This window comes from Paroedura picta, chromosome 7, assembly GCF_049243985.1.
Source record: "Paroedura picta isolate Pp20150507F chromosome 7, Ppicta_v3.0, whole genome shotgun sequence".
NCBI classification, from domain to species: Eukaryota; Metazoa; Chordata; class Lepidosauria; order Squamata; family Gekkonidae; genus Paroedura; species Paroedura picta.
The window spans coordinates 20,421,268-20,439,961 of NC_135375.1; the positions used below are offsets into that span (position 1 = coordinate 20,421,268).

Below are 18,694 nucleotides of genomic sequence, written 5' to 3' on the forward strand. Positions count from 1 at the left end.
GCGGTAGAGGAGGAAGGGCAATCTGATGCTAAAAGAGATGTTAACTAATTTTTCCTTCTTGTTGAGGGGGAGGATAATAAACCTGGAGAAGTGATCCTAACTCTCTCGGAGGCCAATATATTGTATTCCCACTGTCATGATGGTCAGTTCTTAGTCTGACTAAGAGTGCTTGCACTAGAAAGCTCACGCCTTGAATAAATCTTTGTTGGTCTTAAAGGTGCCACTGGACTCTGGTTTTATTCCTCTACTTGTGTTAGTTTTATTCAGATATTTACTAGGGTATATTTGCAGCCCTGGATCCGGAACAACTAAGAGCCTTTTGTGGTGCAGAGTGGTAAGGCAGCTGACATGCAGTCTGAAAGCCCTGCCCATGAGGCTGGGAGTTCAATCCCAGCAGCCGGCTCAAGGTTGACTCAGCCTTCCATCCTTCCGAGGTCGGTAAAATGAGTACCCAGCTTGCTGCTGGGGGGTAAAACGGTAACGACTGGGGAAGGCACTGGCAAACCACCCCGTATTGAGTCTGCCATGAAAACGCTGGAGGGCATCACCCCAAGGGTCAGACATGACCCGGTGCTTGCACGGGGGATACCTTTACCTTTACCTTTTTCCGGAACAACTGGGTGGCACAGGTGACTTGAGAAGTCACTACGATGAACTTGCTTCATATGAAATGGGAGTCATTAACCGTGTGACATAGCTTTCTTTAATGTTAGGAGAGCCATCAGCTGCACTGTCCTTTTTGGGGGAAGCCGGGGCCTCTGATCATGGGTGCTTCCCACCCGCCCCTCCCAGACACCAATTTTTGTGAATGGGCAACTTTAAACCGAGAAGGGAAGGGGGGTGGCTCTCATAAAAGAGGATGCTAATTTAAATATCTCAGACATAAAAGGATGGCCTTTTTATGTCTCTGTTGAAGCAGGTATCAGCTGTGTTTTGTTACAGACCACTTTTGCGCTGCTATTCTCTGTGCTCCTGTGTTTCTGATTCTTGGCGCTGGGACAGTAAGGCCTTTGTGCTCCGGCATCACAATGAGGCAACCCAAGAGAAAGAGCCTTGGTCTGGGGCCGTCAGCTGTTACTAATCACTGTTCTATGGCTTGCTGTGAATCTCTGCAACTCCCTACCTCCTGCTCTGGTTAGCACACATAAAGAAGATAAATTACTCCCTTAGTTTCCCTTCAAAAAGGAAAAAAAAAAGCAGATTGTCTGGCACATTCCAATACTCTGAGCAAAAGATGGAATCACGTGAAGAGTTAAAATTGGTATCTAAACAGTCTCCGCCGCGGGATCCTGCCCTGGCAGATGCAAGGAACAGGAAATGGACCGCTGTGCCGGGCATCCAGAAAGCCTTTGTTGATTTGCACTTGCCAAATCTGAGACTACAGATCAGTTGTAGTCTGAAGGACAAGGAGTCTAGAGTTGACTCCAAGTCAAGACTCACCAGGGCTTAGCTGCAGGATTTGGTCTCCGTACCAGAGGTCGCAGAAGTCAAATAAAGAAGAAAGCATGTTACGTAGACTGTCAAACAAACATGATTCGCTCTCAGAATCTGGGGTTGAGGAAAGGATCTTAGGGTCAAAGGGGTCTTTGGGGTCTTGACTTGTGCTTTTTATCATCATTCTAGGAAGCACTGGAATGTGTCCCAAATCAATGTATTTCTTTATCCATTTTGTTGGAGATCAACAATCTGTATGTTTTCGGAGAGATTTCAGACTGCCCTCCCATTTGAGGTTTGCTTGTGTCCATCTTTTTCTCTAAGATCTCCAGCTGACTCCTCTTCCTGCCCTCCAGGTTTAGTGAGGATTGGATTTACGGGGTTTGGATTACAGGCCACTGAAAAAGGTGTCCCCGGGCAGAGATTCAGGCAGTTCAGGAATGTACTGAATGGATCCTGTGCAAGTCAGAGACATCAAAGTCACAGGGGACCTCCTTCTACATTTGTTCCTCTACATGTCCTCCAAGTTATGCCTTTCTTTTGCTTTGAAGTTTTGCAAACATCTAGGTTCAATGAAGACCATCTGGAAATTTATCCATTCATGAGCTGCCATAAATTGCTTGAAAGTTCATGGAAAGTTCATGGTGGTTGACCTGCCGCAAACTTCAGTTTTTGAGCCACAATCTGACCAAAATTCATCATGTACTTTAGTTTGTCGGCCAATTTGTGCCCATCTCTAATAACCAACCAGAAGTCTAAAAACAGCACTGAAATGATGCAAAATTACACAACTGGATCTTCATTTGAACAAGCTATACACAATAATATAGACCAGTGGTCCCCAACCCCCAGGGACTGGTCCGTTGAACAGTCAGTACTGGGCCATGGCTCCTCCTCCTCCCTGGCTGCTGCCTTGGGAGCTGCCCTGCCACTCTGCCACCGGCTCACCTTTGGTGCTTTCCAGCGGCCGCCATGGCTGGGGCTCCCCCTTGGCATGGCAATGCACAGCTGCTGCTGGCAGCGCCCCCAGCGGGCATCAGGGGTACCGGCGGGAAAGCAAGCAGAGCAGGTGCTAAGGCGGCAGCGACGTCCCTCAGCAAAAGATTATTCCCCCCCCCCCAGGCCTCAGTAAAATTGTCAAGCGTTGACCGGTCCCCGGTGATAAAAAGGTTGGGGACCACTGATATAGACCACAGTCCCTCATAGTTTTCCTAAGTAACTTTGTGAATCATATAGTACAGTCAAAGTCTATTGCCTGCAAAGAAAAGCCCTCTTTATGGATATAAGCTTTTGAGACTCAAACTCCCCTGATAAAGAGAGTGTTGACTCTCAAAAGTGTTTACCTCCCAAATTTTGTTGCTCTCTAAGGTGCTACTTGACGGGAATCTATCTGTTCCTGTTACAGCTTTCCCCCACAATAGATGAGCTGGCTTCTGTTATAAACCTGTTGATTTGTATCTACGTTAGCCATAATGCAAAGGAACTCCAGTATACAAATCAACTAGCTTCAGTCAAGAGGTTTCCACTTACTGCCGAATGAGACTTTTGTCCTCTCCTAGCCCATTTATGCACAATGGAGCTGTCAATTCCATTCTCCAAAGTGCGGCTCTCATTTCGTTCAAGAGCAATTTGATAAGAGTTTCCTCCTCCTTCCCTACATGTTTCCAAACACTGAATGGCCACTAAACAGAATATTCCTTTATATTGAGCATGAACCACAGAGAAGCAAGCGCAAACTCCCTTCAGCCTTGAAGGGCATTCAGTAGCTTTGGGTCAGTCACTGGATGCCTCCATATAGAAGTTTTGCTCATGTTTAGCATCCACACAATCTGGTACAACCATATTACATCATCTTCTAATGCAGGGGTAGTCAACCTGTGGTCCTCCAGATGTCCATGGACTACAATTTCCAGGAGCCCCTGCCAGCATTCGCTGGCAGGGGCTCCTGGGAATTGTAGTCCATGGACATCTGGAGGACCACAGGTTGACTACCCCTGTTCTAATGGACCACGGTAGCAGATGGGTTAAAGACCCACCTTTTTCTTGAAAGTTACCCATCCTCTTTAAATCTAGTTGGAGTGTTTACTGATTCAGTAACAGATAATCAGGACCTTGGGACTTTGTCCTTTCACACTAAGGTTACTCCTGATTTTCTTGGGAGTAAATCCACAAGCATTGGAATCGGTTTGGGCTTGGTTTTTCCAGACATCTGCCCTCCCTGTGCATTTTTATAGTTTTGGAGTCTGTTTATTTACTTCCACAAGTCACAAATAATTGGGATTTTCAAGCGAGAGCACCGTCGTAGTTGGTGTGGTTATCAGTGGCACCACAGTGGTTCTTGAATATCGTCATAATGCTGTAGTCTTGTATGAATAGTTTAAGCAGGTCCCATGAATTCCCAGCCTGCATTAAGGTTTGACGATGATGACAGTCCAGTCGTTGGAAAGTGGTCTGGAGGTGGGTGGGAGTAGTCAGGACAAAGAAAACCAATAGAAACATTCCACACAAGAGAAAAGCTGACTCCAAATGGCTCCCCCTTGAGTGAATGAGATCTATGCTATTTCCTATTAACCCCTCAAAGTGTTATGTCTCCTCTCTGAACAGGGAGGGGATGGGGTTTTTAGTTTGCCACCAATATGCTGTATGGGATTATATATGTTTTTATGTTTTACGGGAGTTTTATTGTGGGTTGATATTATTGTTGGCCACCATTATTGTTAGGTTCATGGGAGTGGCGAGTTATAAATGATGGATGGATGGATGGATGGATGGATGGATGGATGGATGGATGGATGGATGGATGGATGGATGGATGGATGGATGGATGGATGGAGTTCCAAAGAGCCAGGGGGGAAACAGGTGAAAACCTCCAAAGTTTTAACTAAAGGAACAAAAATGTGTGCTGAAATCAGGATATAAACTAGAGCAGTATGGGGCAGTATGGGGCAGAACCAATGTGTGAAAGGGGGACCATGTAGAAAAGCCCCTTGACAGAGTAGATGGGATAGAGCAGCCTTTTTCAACTTTTTCACCGCTGAGATATGCCTGAAATATTCTTCAGGCTTTCAGAAACCCCAGAAGTGGTGCAATTGTGCAGAATATGGTTGAAAAGCAGAGCTGTGGACACGCCCACCTGGGGCCCCTCCCCTTCCCACCCCCTCCAGGCCCCTCATTGGCCATTCGAAAAAGGGATGGATGGGTTGACATGACCATATATGTACATACCATGCAATAAATATATTAAAAATTAACTCCCCCAATTGGGGCAACCCTTCCAGGGCCATCAAGAAACCCCAGGGTTTCATGAAACCCTGGTTGAGAAAACCTGGGATAGAGGATTGAAGACAAAAAGCAATTAAAATGCTGTTTTTCTCTTCATGTAATTTTTAGCTACCAATGAGGCAGGCTAGGGAAACCGTGGTCTCAGGAGACAATGTCTCTCAGATTCTCATTTCAGTGTAAGCAGACTGGTAAAAGGTAGGAGTAGGGATGCCAGTCTCCAGGTAGGACCTGGAGATCCTCCGGTTTCACTGCTCATCTCCAGGCAACAGAGATCAGTTCCCCTGGAGAAAATAGCTGCTTTAGAGTTTGGACTCCATAGCATTGTATGCCATTAAGTCCCTCCCTGGTCCAAATCCCACCCACTCCCAGCTTTGCATCCAAAGTCTCCAGATATTTCCCAACCCTGAGCTGGCAACCCTACGCAGGAGCCTGGAAAGACACGCACTTAATGATTCCGTCTTTAGTCTTTGAAGGCTGAGGGAATCTCAAAGGGCAGATGGTGGTTTTTTTGCAAAGTGCTATGGGATTTAGAAATCCCAGGTCTGTTAATTCATAATTTCCTCTCACAGGCACATTGGTTGTTATTTGCTCACCAGAACCAATGGGATGAAACGAATTCAAAAGAATTTTCAGCTAAACATCCAGAAGAAATGCTGATTCTGTGAATTTAGGCAGATTGTGAGTGGGTGGGCAGAAGGGATTGTGTCGGTGCTTGGCTCTTGTGGCCCTTTCTTGCATGCCCAGGGAACTGCCCAGGGCTGCAAAAAATGGGCGGTATAAAAATCCTAAATAAATAAATAAATAAAATGCCGATCACCACTTTGTGGTCGGGAGATGAATTTCCTCCAGGCCAGACTGGCCAGGGATTTTTTTTGGGGGGGGGGGGGACTAATCTGGGCATGGATTTGGGGTCACTCTGGGTGGGAAGTTGTGAGTTTCCTGCATAGTGCAGGGGGTTGGACTAGATGACCCTGGAGATCCCTTCCAACTCTATGATTCTAGTGCAGGGGAAGAATGGGAGCTGTATCAGGGCAGAGGAAAGAGAAATGCTTGCGAAACTACTGTGTGGACGTTCCATTGTGACTGCAAACGTCTCTGTATTTGCAGAAGCAATGAACGCTACACAGAGAATCCTCACCATGTGGAAGCAGCCACCATCTCACGGCCTACCTTACCACATATGGTTGTTGTGTAAATGGGCTGGAGGAACTGGTGTTGTTGGCTAGTCTGAGGATGGGATGGGGTGCAATTGTAAGAAGCAATGATCTTCAGCACGTGCACACAGTTATTTTCACTTGCATCCTGAACTATAAGGGAATTTGTTTTGATCATCAAAGCAACCCACTGGAAATAGCCAAGGTTTGGTCAAAAGCTACCAGGCGTTACAACGCTATCATCCTTTTATGTTTGCTTTGCTTTGACAACGGTCTTAAAGAAATGGCAGCTCACTCCTAGGACGGAGTTCCAAAGAGCCAGGGAGGAAACAGGTGAAAACCTCCAAAGTTTTAACTAAAGGAACAAAAAGGTCTGGGTTGTTGGTTGATATTATTGTTGGCCACCATTATTGTTAGGTTCATGGGAGTGGCGAGTTATAAATGATGGATGGATGGATGGATGGATGGATGGATGGATGGATGGACTGGAATCTATGCCATAATTGTTGTCATAATTAGTCAGCTGATTTTGATTGCAACTCAAGAGTGCTTTTGCTTGCTCCTTCAGTCTGTCAAGCAGTGTTAGTTTAAGGGCAAATTTGGCATAAATGTGGCACAGTCCTTTCCCTTTCTTATATCTGCTACTTCCATGCATGGAATTCCCTCCCACTAAATCCCAGCCCCCATCTGTACAGAGGATGCACATATTACACAAGCTAGAACATGCATTTATTGCTTGCATCTTTAAGCTTTTATGGAGGACATCTTCAGTTTCCTAATAGAGCATTTAGGCAAAGTTTTTAGAGATTTGCCATGGAATTCAAGGGTTCTGGCCCAGTTGTTACTTAATGCTTTTCTTAATTTTTCTTAATGCTAATTTTAATGCTAATTTTGTTGGGTCCCTACTAAAGAGCATTTATACTGTGCAATGCTAACACTTGTAGACCTCTGTATATTGGATTCTATAGAACTATTTGGAGAGTGAACCATATACATATCACCGTAGGATTAAGTTTATATTCTTCTGATATATGTTCATCATTGATAAGAACTCATTTAAAGAGGACTTTCTTATATTAAAGACTTTCTTATATCAATTACGAGGATACGAAAAACGAAAAAATACCTACGAGTTAGTTTTGATGATTTGAAAGTCTAAGAAATTGTTTTACAGTGGAATAAACTGTTATTGAGCCTCTTGTGCCCCAGAGTGTTAAGGCAGTAGACATGCTGTCTGAAGCTCTGCCCATGAGGCTGGGAGTTCAATCCCAGCAGCCGGCTCAAGGTTGTTTCAGCCTTCCATCCTTCCAAGGTTCGTAAAATGAGTACCCAGCTTGCTTGCTGGGGGGTAAACAGTAATGACTGGGGAAGGGAATGGCAAACAACCCCGTATTGAGTCTGACATGAAAACGCTAGAGGGTGTCACCCCTGACCCGGTGCTTGCACAGGGGATACCTTTACCTTTACCTTAAACTGTTATTTGCCATCGCCAGTTTGAAAATCATTAAATGCTAATTTTAGCACACTGTGTTGATAGATGGGGTAGATGGTGGAGAACAGAAGGTCTCTGCTTGAATAGAAATAACAGAGAAATCTACCTAGATCGATGAGCATTTAGGATACTGGCATCAATAACTATTTTTTGAATTTTCTACATATTGTAGAAAAAATAATTTACAGCATGGAATAAATTCAGTGCATGCAAATCAATACAATTTGAGGCATATTTTATAAATATAGTCCATTATGCACACTCGTCCTACTGCAGATGTTCAGCTCAGACTTCAGATTCTGTGCCTGCCTTACACACCATTCTTTCCCCTCCAGTGTATTTATTCTGCAGCTTCAGCAAAATCACACTTTTATACATTGGAATGGGTTGTCACTTGTGACATACAGGGGAGCATCCAAAGTTAAAAAAAAAAGAAAATAATGCAGTTGCACTAGCATCCAGCAAATCTCTTCCATTTAAATCCACCTAGTTCAAGTCTTGCACAGGCATTTTAGCATTAGTTTACTGAAGGAAAGGGAACAGAAGGGAAGGCAGACAATGGAGGAAAGACAATACTGAGATGAACAAGACGTTTTTGAAACTGGCAAGCAACTGAGAAGCCATATTCCATATCACTGCGCACTAGACCAGGGGTAGTCAAATGGCGGCCCTCCAGATGTCCTACAATTCCCATGAGCCTCTGCCAGCGAATGCTGGCAGGGGCTCATGGGAATTGTAGGACATCTGGAGGGCCACCATTTGACTACCCCTGCACTGGACAATTCTCTGCTGTGTTATTGGCCGCTGTGAAAAATGTAAGAGTCACATGATCTCATAATATAGGAGGACGCTGAGTGTACAGAATTTATAGGAGAACCCACCAGCACTGGCATTGCAAACTGTGATGGTTGGCAAGGTGTGTGTGTGCGTTTGCCTGGGCAAAGTCAGCTATAACTCCTCCATGCTTTGCACAAGGTCACAATTTATACGGGGGGAGGAGTCCTCTGGCAAAAGCTATGGGCAGCTTTTTTGGGTCTTTTGCCATAAAAGTGAAAGGGGAGGGCATTTTTGCTGATGTCCTAGACTATCTGCATAGTAATACTAATTTCCTGCCTTTCCTTGCAAATTTTGTCGTTTTCTCTTTGTGGTTCTCTAATTTGATCCTGCACTCTGTTTGTGATCGTGGCAGTATTTTAGAGCCTGTGCTGTGGAGATTTCATTCTGTCCTCCAAATGGATTGAGTGGTTCTTATGTTTGACAGTTTGCAGAAGGTTCATGTGCCTCAGCTGCCATTTTAATGTTAGGCTTCTAGAGACTTCAAATTGATTCCCCCCCACCCAAAAAAAAACACCTTTGTTTTAGGGGATTGCATTGTGTTACTTTGTAACCCACCATGATGATGATGATGATGATCACAATAAACTTTTTCTCCAAAAAGAGCTGTATTTGCTAGGCATGTTGAATCCATTTTCTAGAAATATGAAGACTCCGGCCTAACTGTAGTGCTTGCATTTTTTAGGAGTGGCTGCCCTGGACAGCAAAGCATCAGGGAAAATGGGGCTCAGAGCAGTTGTCTACTACATGAGTACCACCATCATTGCCGTCCTGATTGGAATAATCATGGTGGTCATCATCCATCCTGGGAAAGGGTCAAAGGAAAAGATGCACCGAGAAGGCAAAATTGTACGGGTGACGGCCGCAGATGCCTTTTTGGACTTAATCAGGTAAGGCAGCCTTTTCTACACTGTTGGTAAAGACAATGGTGTTCTTTCACACCTGCCACAGGTGACTGTGTGCGCAAAAGAAGGCTGGTCGAATGGAATTATCCAAGCTAGAAAAATTCGACCGGTTGGCTATCAAAAAGATGTAATCTATTTTTGTTTGTAATTGTTCCCATTTACTGAAAGAAATGAATAACTCCAATAATTAATACTCAGTAGATACTATCTTCATGTCTGTAATATGCAAACATGAATCAAAATGTGTTCCAGATAAATAAATAAAAAATTCAATAGCTCGTATTCAAAGTTGCTTTCTTCCTCAGTGGTTAAAGATGTTGAAAGAGACAAGGAAGGACTAATTCTAACATTTATTCATACAAGTGGGTAGCTGTGTTGGTTTGAAACAGCACAACAAAAATTGAGTCCAATAGCACCTTTGTTGGTCTTACATCAATTTATTTATTATATTTATTTATTTATATTATTAGTTTTTTAGATTGCCCTCCCATCAAGCCAGCTCAGGCAGTGTACAAGATTATGTAAAATACGAAGTTAAAACAGATGAAATGAAGTTTTAAAGTAACAGCAGTTTAAAACAGCAGTGATAAATCCACAGAGCATCTATGGGTGGGTGGGGCCATAAATAGGTAGGCGTTAACTTTGGCCCCAACCAAAAACCTGGTGGAAGAGCTTCATTTTACAGGCCCTGCAGAATTGTGCTCTATGTCTTGCAGAACCCTGATGTGCTCCGGGAGCTCATTCCACCAGGTAGGGGTCAGGTTAGAAAATATTCAGGCCCTGGTTGAGGCCAGACATACCTCCTTGGGGCCAGGGACCACCAACCGATTGGTATTCTAAGAATGGAGTATTCTTCAGGGGGTATATGTAGAGATCATTCTTGATCATGCCTTTCCTACTTGATCAAGGATGGATATATGTTGGGCATGTCATATGCATTCTCATTAGGGCACCCTCAAGTTCTCCTGGATTTATAGCTGATCTCCTGACATCAGTTTGCCTGGAAAAAATGGCAGCTTCAGAAGGTGGACTACGTAGGATCCTATATCTGCTGAGATCTCTCCCTTTCCTAAACTCCTGCTTCCCCCAGTTCCTTCTCCAAATCTCCAGGGATTTCCCAACCTGACAACCCTAGTTCACAAGGGCAAAAAGTAAAATAATAATCTGCTCCAAAGAACTAAGGAATATCATCCTGACAGTCAATCAAGAGCATGGAATAATTGGATAAGTATGGGATTGTCACTGGATGAGAATATGAATAATTATATATGAAGAAACTATGATAATTTTTCGTCAAGGGATGCCTCTCTGTCTATTGCATCATCTGAGAAACCTCCCCTTGACCTGAAAAATTAATCCCTACAAGCCAGGAACACGTATCAGGAGGGGACTTTGTAAACGTCCCTGCCCAAGTTTCCCCAACTAAGATTCTGTAAACTCCCTGGGACTTCAGCAGACCAATTTCCCTTTGCACACACTTTTCCACTCTAACTCTCAGAGATTCTCCTGGATCTTGGGCTGTTCTGTTAATCACTTGTGTGTCCCGGTTGCTTCATTTCCCCCCTTTCCACTTGTGCTTTGCTCCCTCTACTGGCCGGTTCAATATTACATCAATGTATGTCTGTCATATTTTCCTGCTCTTTAGTTCTGCAGGGAGATATGTCATAATGAATTGACCACTAGGGGAAGTAAAACACATGCTGAAAAGAGGTGGGGGAATATTGCAAGAGGGACACACAAGTGATATAAATGAAGAAAATGTGGAAGAGTTTCATGTTCAGTCCTCATCAGATCATTTTGCTGTGACTTCTTTTGATCAATTTACAAAATAATATGGGGGAGGGGACCTGAGAAGGCCTCTACATATGTAGAGATTTTAGCCTTGTTTATGGCTGGCCCAATTTTGCTGCAACCCCACGTTGGAAGCACATGTGACGCACAAGGTTCATCATATGTTAATGTGACCATATGTCCTGAAAACAGCGGGACAGTCTCTGGTTTTCTCCCAATGTCCCGCAACCCTGGGCCATTGGCAGAATGTCCCACGGTGTCCCACGGTGGCCTGGCCCGAACCAGGTCCTCCACAGCCGACTACTCCCTGCCCCACTCCCTCTATCCCCCCTGCGAACCTGAGTGCCATCACAGCCGCCTGCCACCTCCACAGCCAGAGCTTCGCAACAGCCACAGGAGCCGCTACCCCCTCTGCCACCTTCGCCACATCCTCCCCCCCACCAGCTCCGTCGCCATCTTAGGTCTGGGTCCCAGCCCACCCAAAGCCTGGCAGTCCTTGTGGCAGCTTCCTCAGCCACCCTCCCCTCCCCTCCAGTGGACTGCGAGTCTGAGCACCGGCACAGCTGCCTGCCCCTCCAAAGAGCACCACCGCTGCGAGTTTCTGCTCCACAACGCTTCTTCTCCAGCACAGGAGAAGGCGTCGAGAGACGATGGTGAGCCGGGGAGGGGGGGCAGCGCCACCACTGTGGCAGTGGCGCGTCCTGCCTTCCCTCCCTCCAAATCTGGTCACTTTATCATATGTGTGGTTGCAATGTTCATTGAAGAGGGCCAACACCAATAATTTGCATACAAATACATCTTCAGTATTCTGAGCCTGAAATCTGAAAAATCCAGATTTGGTATAATATTTACTGAAGCTGAAAATACATGCTTGGATCGCATTCAAACATGGAACATGCTTCTATCAGAAGGATCTGTACACTGTTGCTAACTTCTTAGTATATGTGGATGTGACATATGTATATGGCATAGACACTGAGATAATATTGTGACTACCAAAGACATATTCATTCATTTGTTCATTCATTCGTTTGTTTATACTTTTAGGCTGCCCCTCTCTAGCAGCAGTCTCAGGGCAGGAGTCTCAGGGAATCCACCATTCTCACTTGCATATCTTGGAGCATTGCCATACTTGATAAAACTTTTAATTTAACTGAGCTTTGGGCTGATCCTGCGCTGAGCGGGGGGTTGGACTAGATGGCCTGTACGACCAACTCTATGATTCTATGAGTGGACTCAGAATGTGACTGTGGAGCCTAATCCTATGCATGTCTCCTTGCATGCATGTCCTATTGAGTGGGCTTACTCCCTAGTAAGTGTGCATAGGATTGAAGCCTGTCTCTGAAAGGTGATAAACTGTTTCTGTATCTCTGCTCTATAAACTACACAAAATGTGTGCCAGTTTTATTTTACAACTCCATAAAAGTTGTTTCCTCCTAAGTTTCTACTTGACAAGATGGCTGGTATGTCTCAAATAGATTTCTTTTCCTCCCTGCAGAAACATGTTTCCTCCAAATCTCGTTGAAGCCTGCTTTAAACAGGTAACATTGGTTTTTTTTTATTTTCATAAAGAAATTTGGTAGACCTTCTTTGGAAGTGCACAGTTTTCCTACCTGATACTACAGAGTTTAATAACTTAGTTCCAGTGGATAACCATGTTGGTCTGAAGCAACACAACAAAATATGAGGCCAATAGCACCTTTAAGACCAACAAAGATTTATTGAAAGTGTGAGCTTTCAAGCTCCTTCTTTGGAAGTTTTTAAGCAGCGACCAGATAGTAATCTGACAAAAATGCTGATTTTATGAACTTAGGCAGATTGTGAGTGGATGGGCAGGAAGGGATGTGCCAGTGTTTGTCTCTTGTGCCCCTTCCTTGCAGACCCAGGGAATTGCTGATTGCCATCGTGGGTTGGTAGGTGAATTTCCTCCGGGACAGGCTGGATTCTAGATATTTTTGGTGGTGGGAGCACTTGGGCATGAAATTGGGGTCACTGTGGGTGGGCAGATAGTTGTGAGTGTCCTGCATTGTGCAGAGGATTGGACTAGATGACCATGGAGGTCCCTTCCAACTCCATGATTCTATGATTCTATGAGTGCATGCACTCTTCCTCTGCAGCAGACCAGCTAGATTTGAGTCCAGTAGATCTTTAGAAACCAACAAGATTTTCGGAGTATCAGCTTTCAAGAGTGAAAGCTCACCTCATCAGTCCTCTCTAGAAATAACTTGCAAACTCTATATTTTGCCATAGTATTTCCAGTTATTCCTAGAGGGGCTTAATGTCACTCCTGTCTTCCAAAACTGATGCCATGCCTTCACTGACATCTGCCCTCCATGTCCTTCCCTTCCCCATCTCCCTCTGGTTGCCTGGCAACCCTAGGTAGGCCAAGACTATGAAAGACTTGAATAATACATATACATTTTTATGGTCCAATTACATCTTGTGCACTACATAATAAAGAACTATTGTTTTTTTAAAGAAACAAATCAAAACATTGAACTGGTATCTTACACTACAGAGAAAACATGTCATATTCTGTATTTTAAATAGATTAGAGGAAGATCAGTCCCCTCCTTCCCTTCTCCCTAGTATGGACATCAACCAGCCACTGGCAGATGTTAGTTGGAGCTTGGATGGGGGTATCAGAACTGGGGGGAGGGGAATTTTAATTGTGTTTTTATTATTGTGTTTTATCAAATGTTGTAAGCCACCATAAGCCAGCTGGACAGGAAGGAAGGAAGGAAGGAAGGAAGGAAGGAAGGAAGGAAGGAAGGAAGGAAGGAAGGAAGGAAGGAAGGAAGGAAGGAAGGAAGGAATACTTTTTTTAAGTAGCAAGGATGAAATGGAGGAGAAGAGAAGGAATCTCTCTTGGGTTCAGGAACCAGACATAGATGTAAAACGTCTACTCTTTCATTTCACCACTCACAGTTTAAAACAAACTATGAGGAAAGAACATTCAAAGCACCAGTTGTACTGAACGAATCATCGGTCCTTGCTGCTATTATAAACAACGTGACAGAAGCCGTGGAGAATCTCACCCAGTTGAAAAAGGAGGTGATCCCTGTGCCAGGAGCTGTAAATGGTGTAAACGCCCTTGGACTGGTGGTGTTCTCACTCAGCTTTGGACTGGTGATTGGGAATATGAAGGAACAAGGACGGGCATTAAGAGACTTTTTTGATAGTCTTAATGAGGCTATCATGAGACTGGTAGCGCTAATCATGTGGTAAGTGTTAAACGGGACATTAACAGGCACAGTTAAAAAGTGGTACAATAAAATCTGCGTCCAGTAGCACCTTTAAGTGCAAACACTCTTCCAAATGGGCCACTCCAAGGACGAGTATAAGAGTTTATAACTGGGTACTGAGATCCTCCTCAAACCTATTTGATTGTTTTAATCAACCCAAATTGATTAATGAAGGGGCCCGATCTTTTAAATGCAATTTAATAGTCTGTTTTGAGGTTGAGGACAGTTTTATAAGGTTGTTTTTATGCTGCTAAACGTTTAGTGCTATATTTGTTATACTCTGTGGATTTTTATAACACATTGATTGTAATGATTTTTATGCTGATTTATTAATTTGTGGGGGTTTTCTTGGAGAGTTGCTTCAAGCAGGTTCTCTGGATAGGTGGCAGAGTTATTTTTCTAAACAAATTGGCAAAGAAGACATCAACATCAATAAAGGTTTGGAGGGAGGAGGGAGTTTGGGTTTTTTGCCATTTAGTCACAGCTGATTTATGACAACCTCTGTTATGGATTTCAAGGTAAGAGACATTCAGAGATAATTTGTCATTGCCTGTCTCTGGGTTGTGACCCTGGACTTCCTTGGTGGTCTCCCATCCAAATACAGACCAGGACTGACCCTGCTTAGCTTCCAAAACTTGACAAGGTCGGGCTAGCCTGGGCCATCCAGGTGAAGGCTAATTAAGAATAAACATTGATTACTCCATACCCCAAAAGGAAGGCATGACAACCAGTATAAGGATAAATGGAGCTCACAAGAATGCTAATGATATGCAATGTGCCAATGTTCTACATTCATTCCCCTGAGCAGTCCTTCTTGGGAATGGACATACTGAATTGGGGGGTGGAAATGCATAGATTGGGCATTGCATGTTTTTAGAATGGGGCAGAGAAGTTCCAAGTGAGAGGTAGATAGTAAGGCACATTGAGTTCATCTGTGGACTTGTTGCTGCGTAGCATAGTACTATGCTTCTGTCTTCTTTGTAGGTATGCCCCTCTTGGTATCATGTTCTTGATCGCTGGGAAAATTGTTGAGATGGAAGACATGGGTGTGATTGGAGGGCAGCTTGCCATGTATACCATCACCGTCATCATTGGCTTGCTCATCCACGCTATTGTTGTTCTCCCGCTGCTCTACTTCCTAATCACTCGAAAGAACCCGTGGGTCTTCATTGGGGGGCTGCTGCAAGCTCTCATCACAGCCTTGGGAACGTCATCAAGGTGGGTACATTCATGACCCAAGCCTAGTTTGGCTTCACATGGAATTTTACTTGAGATGAGTTGACAGTGTAATCACTGAATCCTAGACAGAGTTGCACCATTCTAAATCAATAGAATTTAGTGGGCTTAGAAGGATGTTTGTATGTGTTTGTGTTTGTGTGTGTTATCCAGCTCTAGTCATGCTTTGACAAGTTTATCCATGAATTGGTAGCAAAGTATCCATGGGGTTCTATTCAAATGTGCAAATTAGTGCAACTAGTCCAATGGCTATCAGTATTGTCAACAGTAGGCAACATTATATGCCTGTGCTCTTTGGTCCAGCAATTTGATATATGCCCAAAAGCATACTGAGGTGCACCAGTGTCCTGAACTATGCCAAGAGTGCTGACTCCCAATTGACTATATTAATAAATAATTTCCCTGAAAATTAAAATAAAAATCTAATAAATAAATAAAATGTTGCATTCAAGGAGCACTTCTGTGGTGATGGGGTATCTGTCCCTGTAGTATTTGTTCAGCTTTGCTATTTCATGCATGCAGTCTTTGCCAGTTTGGTGTAGTGTGTGGACATCTAATCTGGAAAGCGGGTTTGATTCCCCACTCCTCCCCCACAAGCAACCAGCTGGGTGACCTTGGGCTCGCCACAGCACTGATAAAGCTGTTCTGACCAAGCAGGAATATCTGGGCTCTCTCAGCCTCACCCACCTCACAGGGTGTCTGTTGTGGGGAGAGTAATGGGAAGGCGACTGTAAACCGCTTTGAGACTCCTTCAGGTGGAGAAAAGTGACATATAAGAACCAACTCTTCTTCAATCTGAAAATTATTGTTTTTTTATGGTATCCAGTTGCATCACAATTTCCTGGCTTTTGCAGTGTGGTAGTGCTATCTCTCTGCTTCCCCCCCCCCCACTTGGGCCTTAGTTCCGCCACCTTACCCATCACGTTTAAGTGTTTGGAAGAAAATAACGGAGTGGACAAACGTATTACAAGATTTGTGCTCCCTGTGGGTGCGACGATTAACATGGACGGCACAGCTCTCTATGAGGCACTGGCTGCGATATTCATTGCCCAAGTTAATAACATGGAGCTAAACTTCGGACAGATTATCACCATCAGGTATGGGAAACTGCGAGGTACTTGTTTGAACCGTCTTTTTTATTTTACTTGCTGCTAGGCTAGGAAATACCTGCAGGATTTGGGGATGGAGTCAGGAGTGGGCGGGATTTGAAGCGGGACCTCAGTGGAGTATAATGTTATGGAGTCCACCTTCCAAATTAACGAAGAAACTCATTTGTTGTCTACAATAAATAGCTAATATAGACAGAATCAGGACAAATTTAAAGGAAAGTTTAATGGATAGGGATTGGCAAGTGTTGGATTGAAGATCATTGCAAGCTTACACGGTTTACATATTTCCCCAAAAAAACAAGGAGCATGAAAAGACAAGTAACTCCTTAATGATGTTCTCATTGGCTCATGGAATATCCTAGTAGTGGATTATTAAATAGAGATAGGTACTATAAGGGCCTGCAAGATGGCAGCCTTCCACCAGGCATATGGTTGAGGCCAATATAAGCATGGCATCAAATTAGAAACCCTCCCCCCCCTTTCCCTACTTTCCCCTCCATCTGAAATCTGAACATAAAATCAATGCCAGAACTTACTCTGACCCATGTGGCCAGAGTCAAAGCACTCAATAGGCTTCTTAGTTTAAAAAAAAATAATTGTATGTAAACATTTTTGTATTTACTCTGTACTTGTTTTTACAGTTGTTAGCTATCCGAGCCTGTTGTCAGGGTGGGATGACCAATAAACCTAATTAGCAATAATAATGATAGTGATAACAATAATAATAATGGATCATGAAGAAGACAGATTATAATATAAAAAAGAAGAGGGGAAATGCCCACCACATGGTTCAAGAAAGTCAGTTCAAAGGTGTGCCCTTGGGGAACTTTGACTACTTCTTTCCATCTCTGTGGATTTCTCTTTATGACAACATTTCATCAACTTCTTTAGCTTTGTGTATTTATTGCCCCACTTTGTCCCAGGAGAGTGGGAGCTTTCTTGACCTCCTTGGGCAGGCCAGGAACCACAACAGAGAAAACTCATGTACAGGCAGCTGTTGATTTTGCCAATTTGTGAATTTCCTGCATTCTGCATTATGCAGGCTTGGAGTAGATGACCCTGGAGGTCCCTTCCAACTCTATGATTCTATGATTCCACCATAGTCTGTTCTCAGTTACTATGGTGTAGATCCAGGGAACCAGGTCATGTGATCATGTGACTGTCAAGTCTTCAAAAAAAACAAAACCAAACCCTGTATGCTCAAATAATGGTAACCCACACAAATGTAATTGCTTAGTTGGTTAAAAGCCAGGTGACTCATCAACTAAAAAATTCTTTAATTGGTTGACATTCGGTCAACACAATAGGATTGTATATGTCAACTGCACTTCATTCAATGCAATGCGAAATTTCAGGTTCACATGCATTGAGGGATACATTTGCTGTGTGGACGTGAATGAATTGCTCCGTGGGTGGTTTGGTTTGCTGATGAATACTATATTCATACTGTATATGCACATGAATAGGGTTGATGAGTGTTTTATCTCGTTTATTAATACTGAGTCGTCTGATTGACGGAGGAGTCTGGCAGTGTTGATGCCTGATCAAGCTTAGGCGCCAAACAGCATTTCTGGCCCTGAAAACAAGCCATGGATTCAAGCCACAACATTCTGATCCAAATTGCTGAATTTGCTCAAAAAGTGATTCTTGGGGTCATTTCCATTGTAAAAACCAACAAAGCACGTTTCCTCTCTCTGCACAGCATCACTGCTACAGCTGCCAGCATCGGTGCAGCAGGAATTCCTCAGGCTGGCCTGGTCACCATGGTGATTGTATTGACATCTGTCGGCTTGCCAACAGACGATATTACCCTGATCATCGCAGTGGATTGGTTTTTGTGAGTATTTCCCATCAGGGTAGTGTAAGGTGGACTATAAAGCGTCACAGGGTAGATTTTATCCTTGTTGAAAAAAAATTGAACTTGCCAGTTATTTTGTTTCAGTCCTCAGTGGAAAAACCACGTGTGTTGCTTTCTTTTAAAATAATAGTTATAGCCAAAAACCCTTTTGTTTATCTCTTTCCTGAAAAACCCTATATCAGGCTTTCTCAACCAGGGTTTCATGAAACCCTCTGGTTTCATGACGACCCTTGTAGGGTTTTCTGAATGGGTAGGAGTCAATTGTTTATATATATATTAAATGGGTGATATGACCATGTATGGTCATTTCAACCTGCCCCCCCCTTCCCAAAATGGCCAATGATGGACCTGGAG

The 18,694-nt window shown here is 43.7% G+C and overlaps 1 protein-coding gene across 2 annotated transcripts in view; it reads left to right on the forward strand.

Moving 5' to 3' along the window:
• The window catches only part of SLC1A3 (solute carrier family 1 member 3), a 56,753-nt gene that overhangs the window by 29,043 nt on the left and 9,016 nt on the right, over positions 1–18,694 (forward strand). For both annotated transcript variants that reach the window (XR_013233014.1, XM_077346986.1), the window contains exons 4-9: positions 8,882–9,086; positions 12,391–12,433; positions 13,821–14,116; positions 15,122–15,355; positions 16,276–16,470; positions 18,185–18,319. Coding sequence is in view for 1 of the 2 variants with exons in the window: in XM_077346986.1 (XP_077203101.1) it covers positions 8,882–9,086; positions 12,391–12,433; positions 13,821–14,116; positions 15,122–15,355; positions 16,276–16,470; positions 18,185–18,319 (1,108 nt within the window). In the remaining variant the exon portion in view is untranslated. The remainder of the gene's footprint in view (positions 1–8,881; positions 9,087–12,390; positions 12,434–13,820; positions 14,117–15,121; positions 15,356–16,275; positions 16,471–18,184; positions 18,320–18,694) is intronic.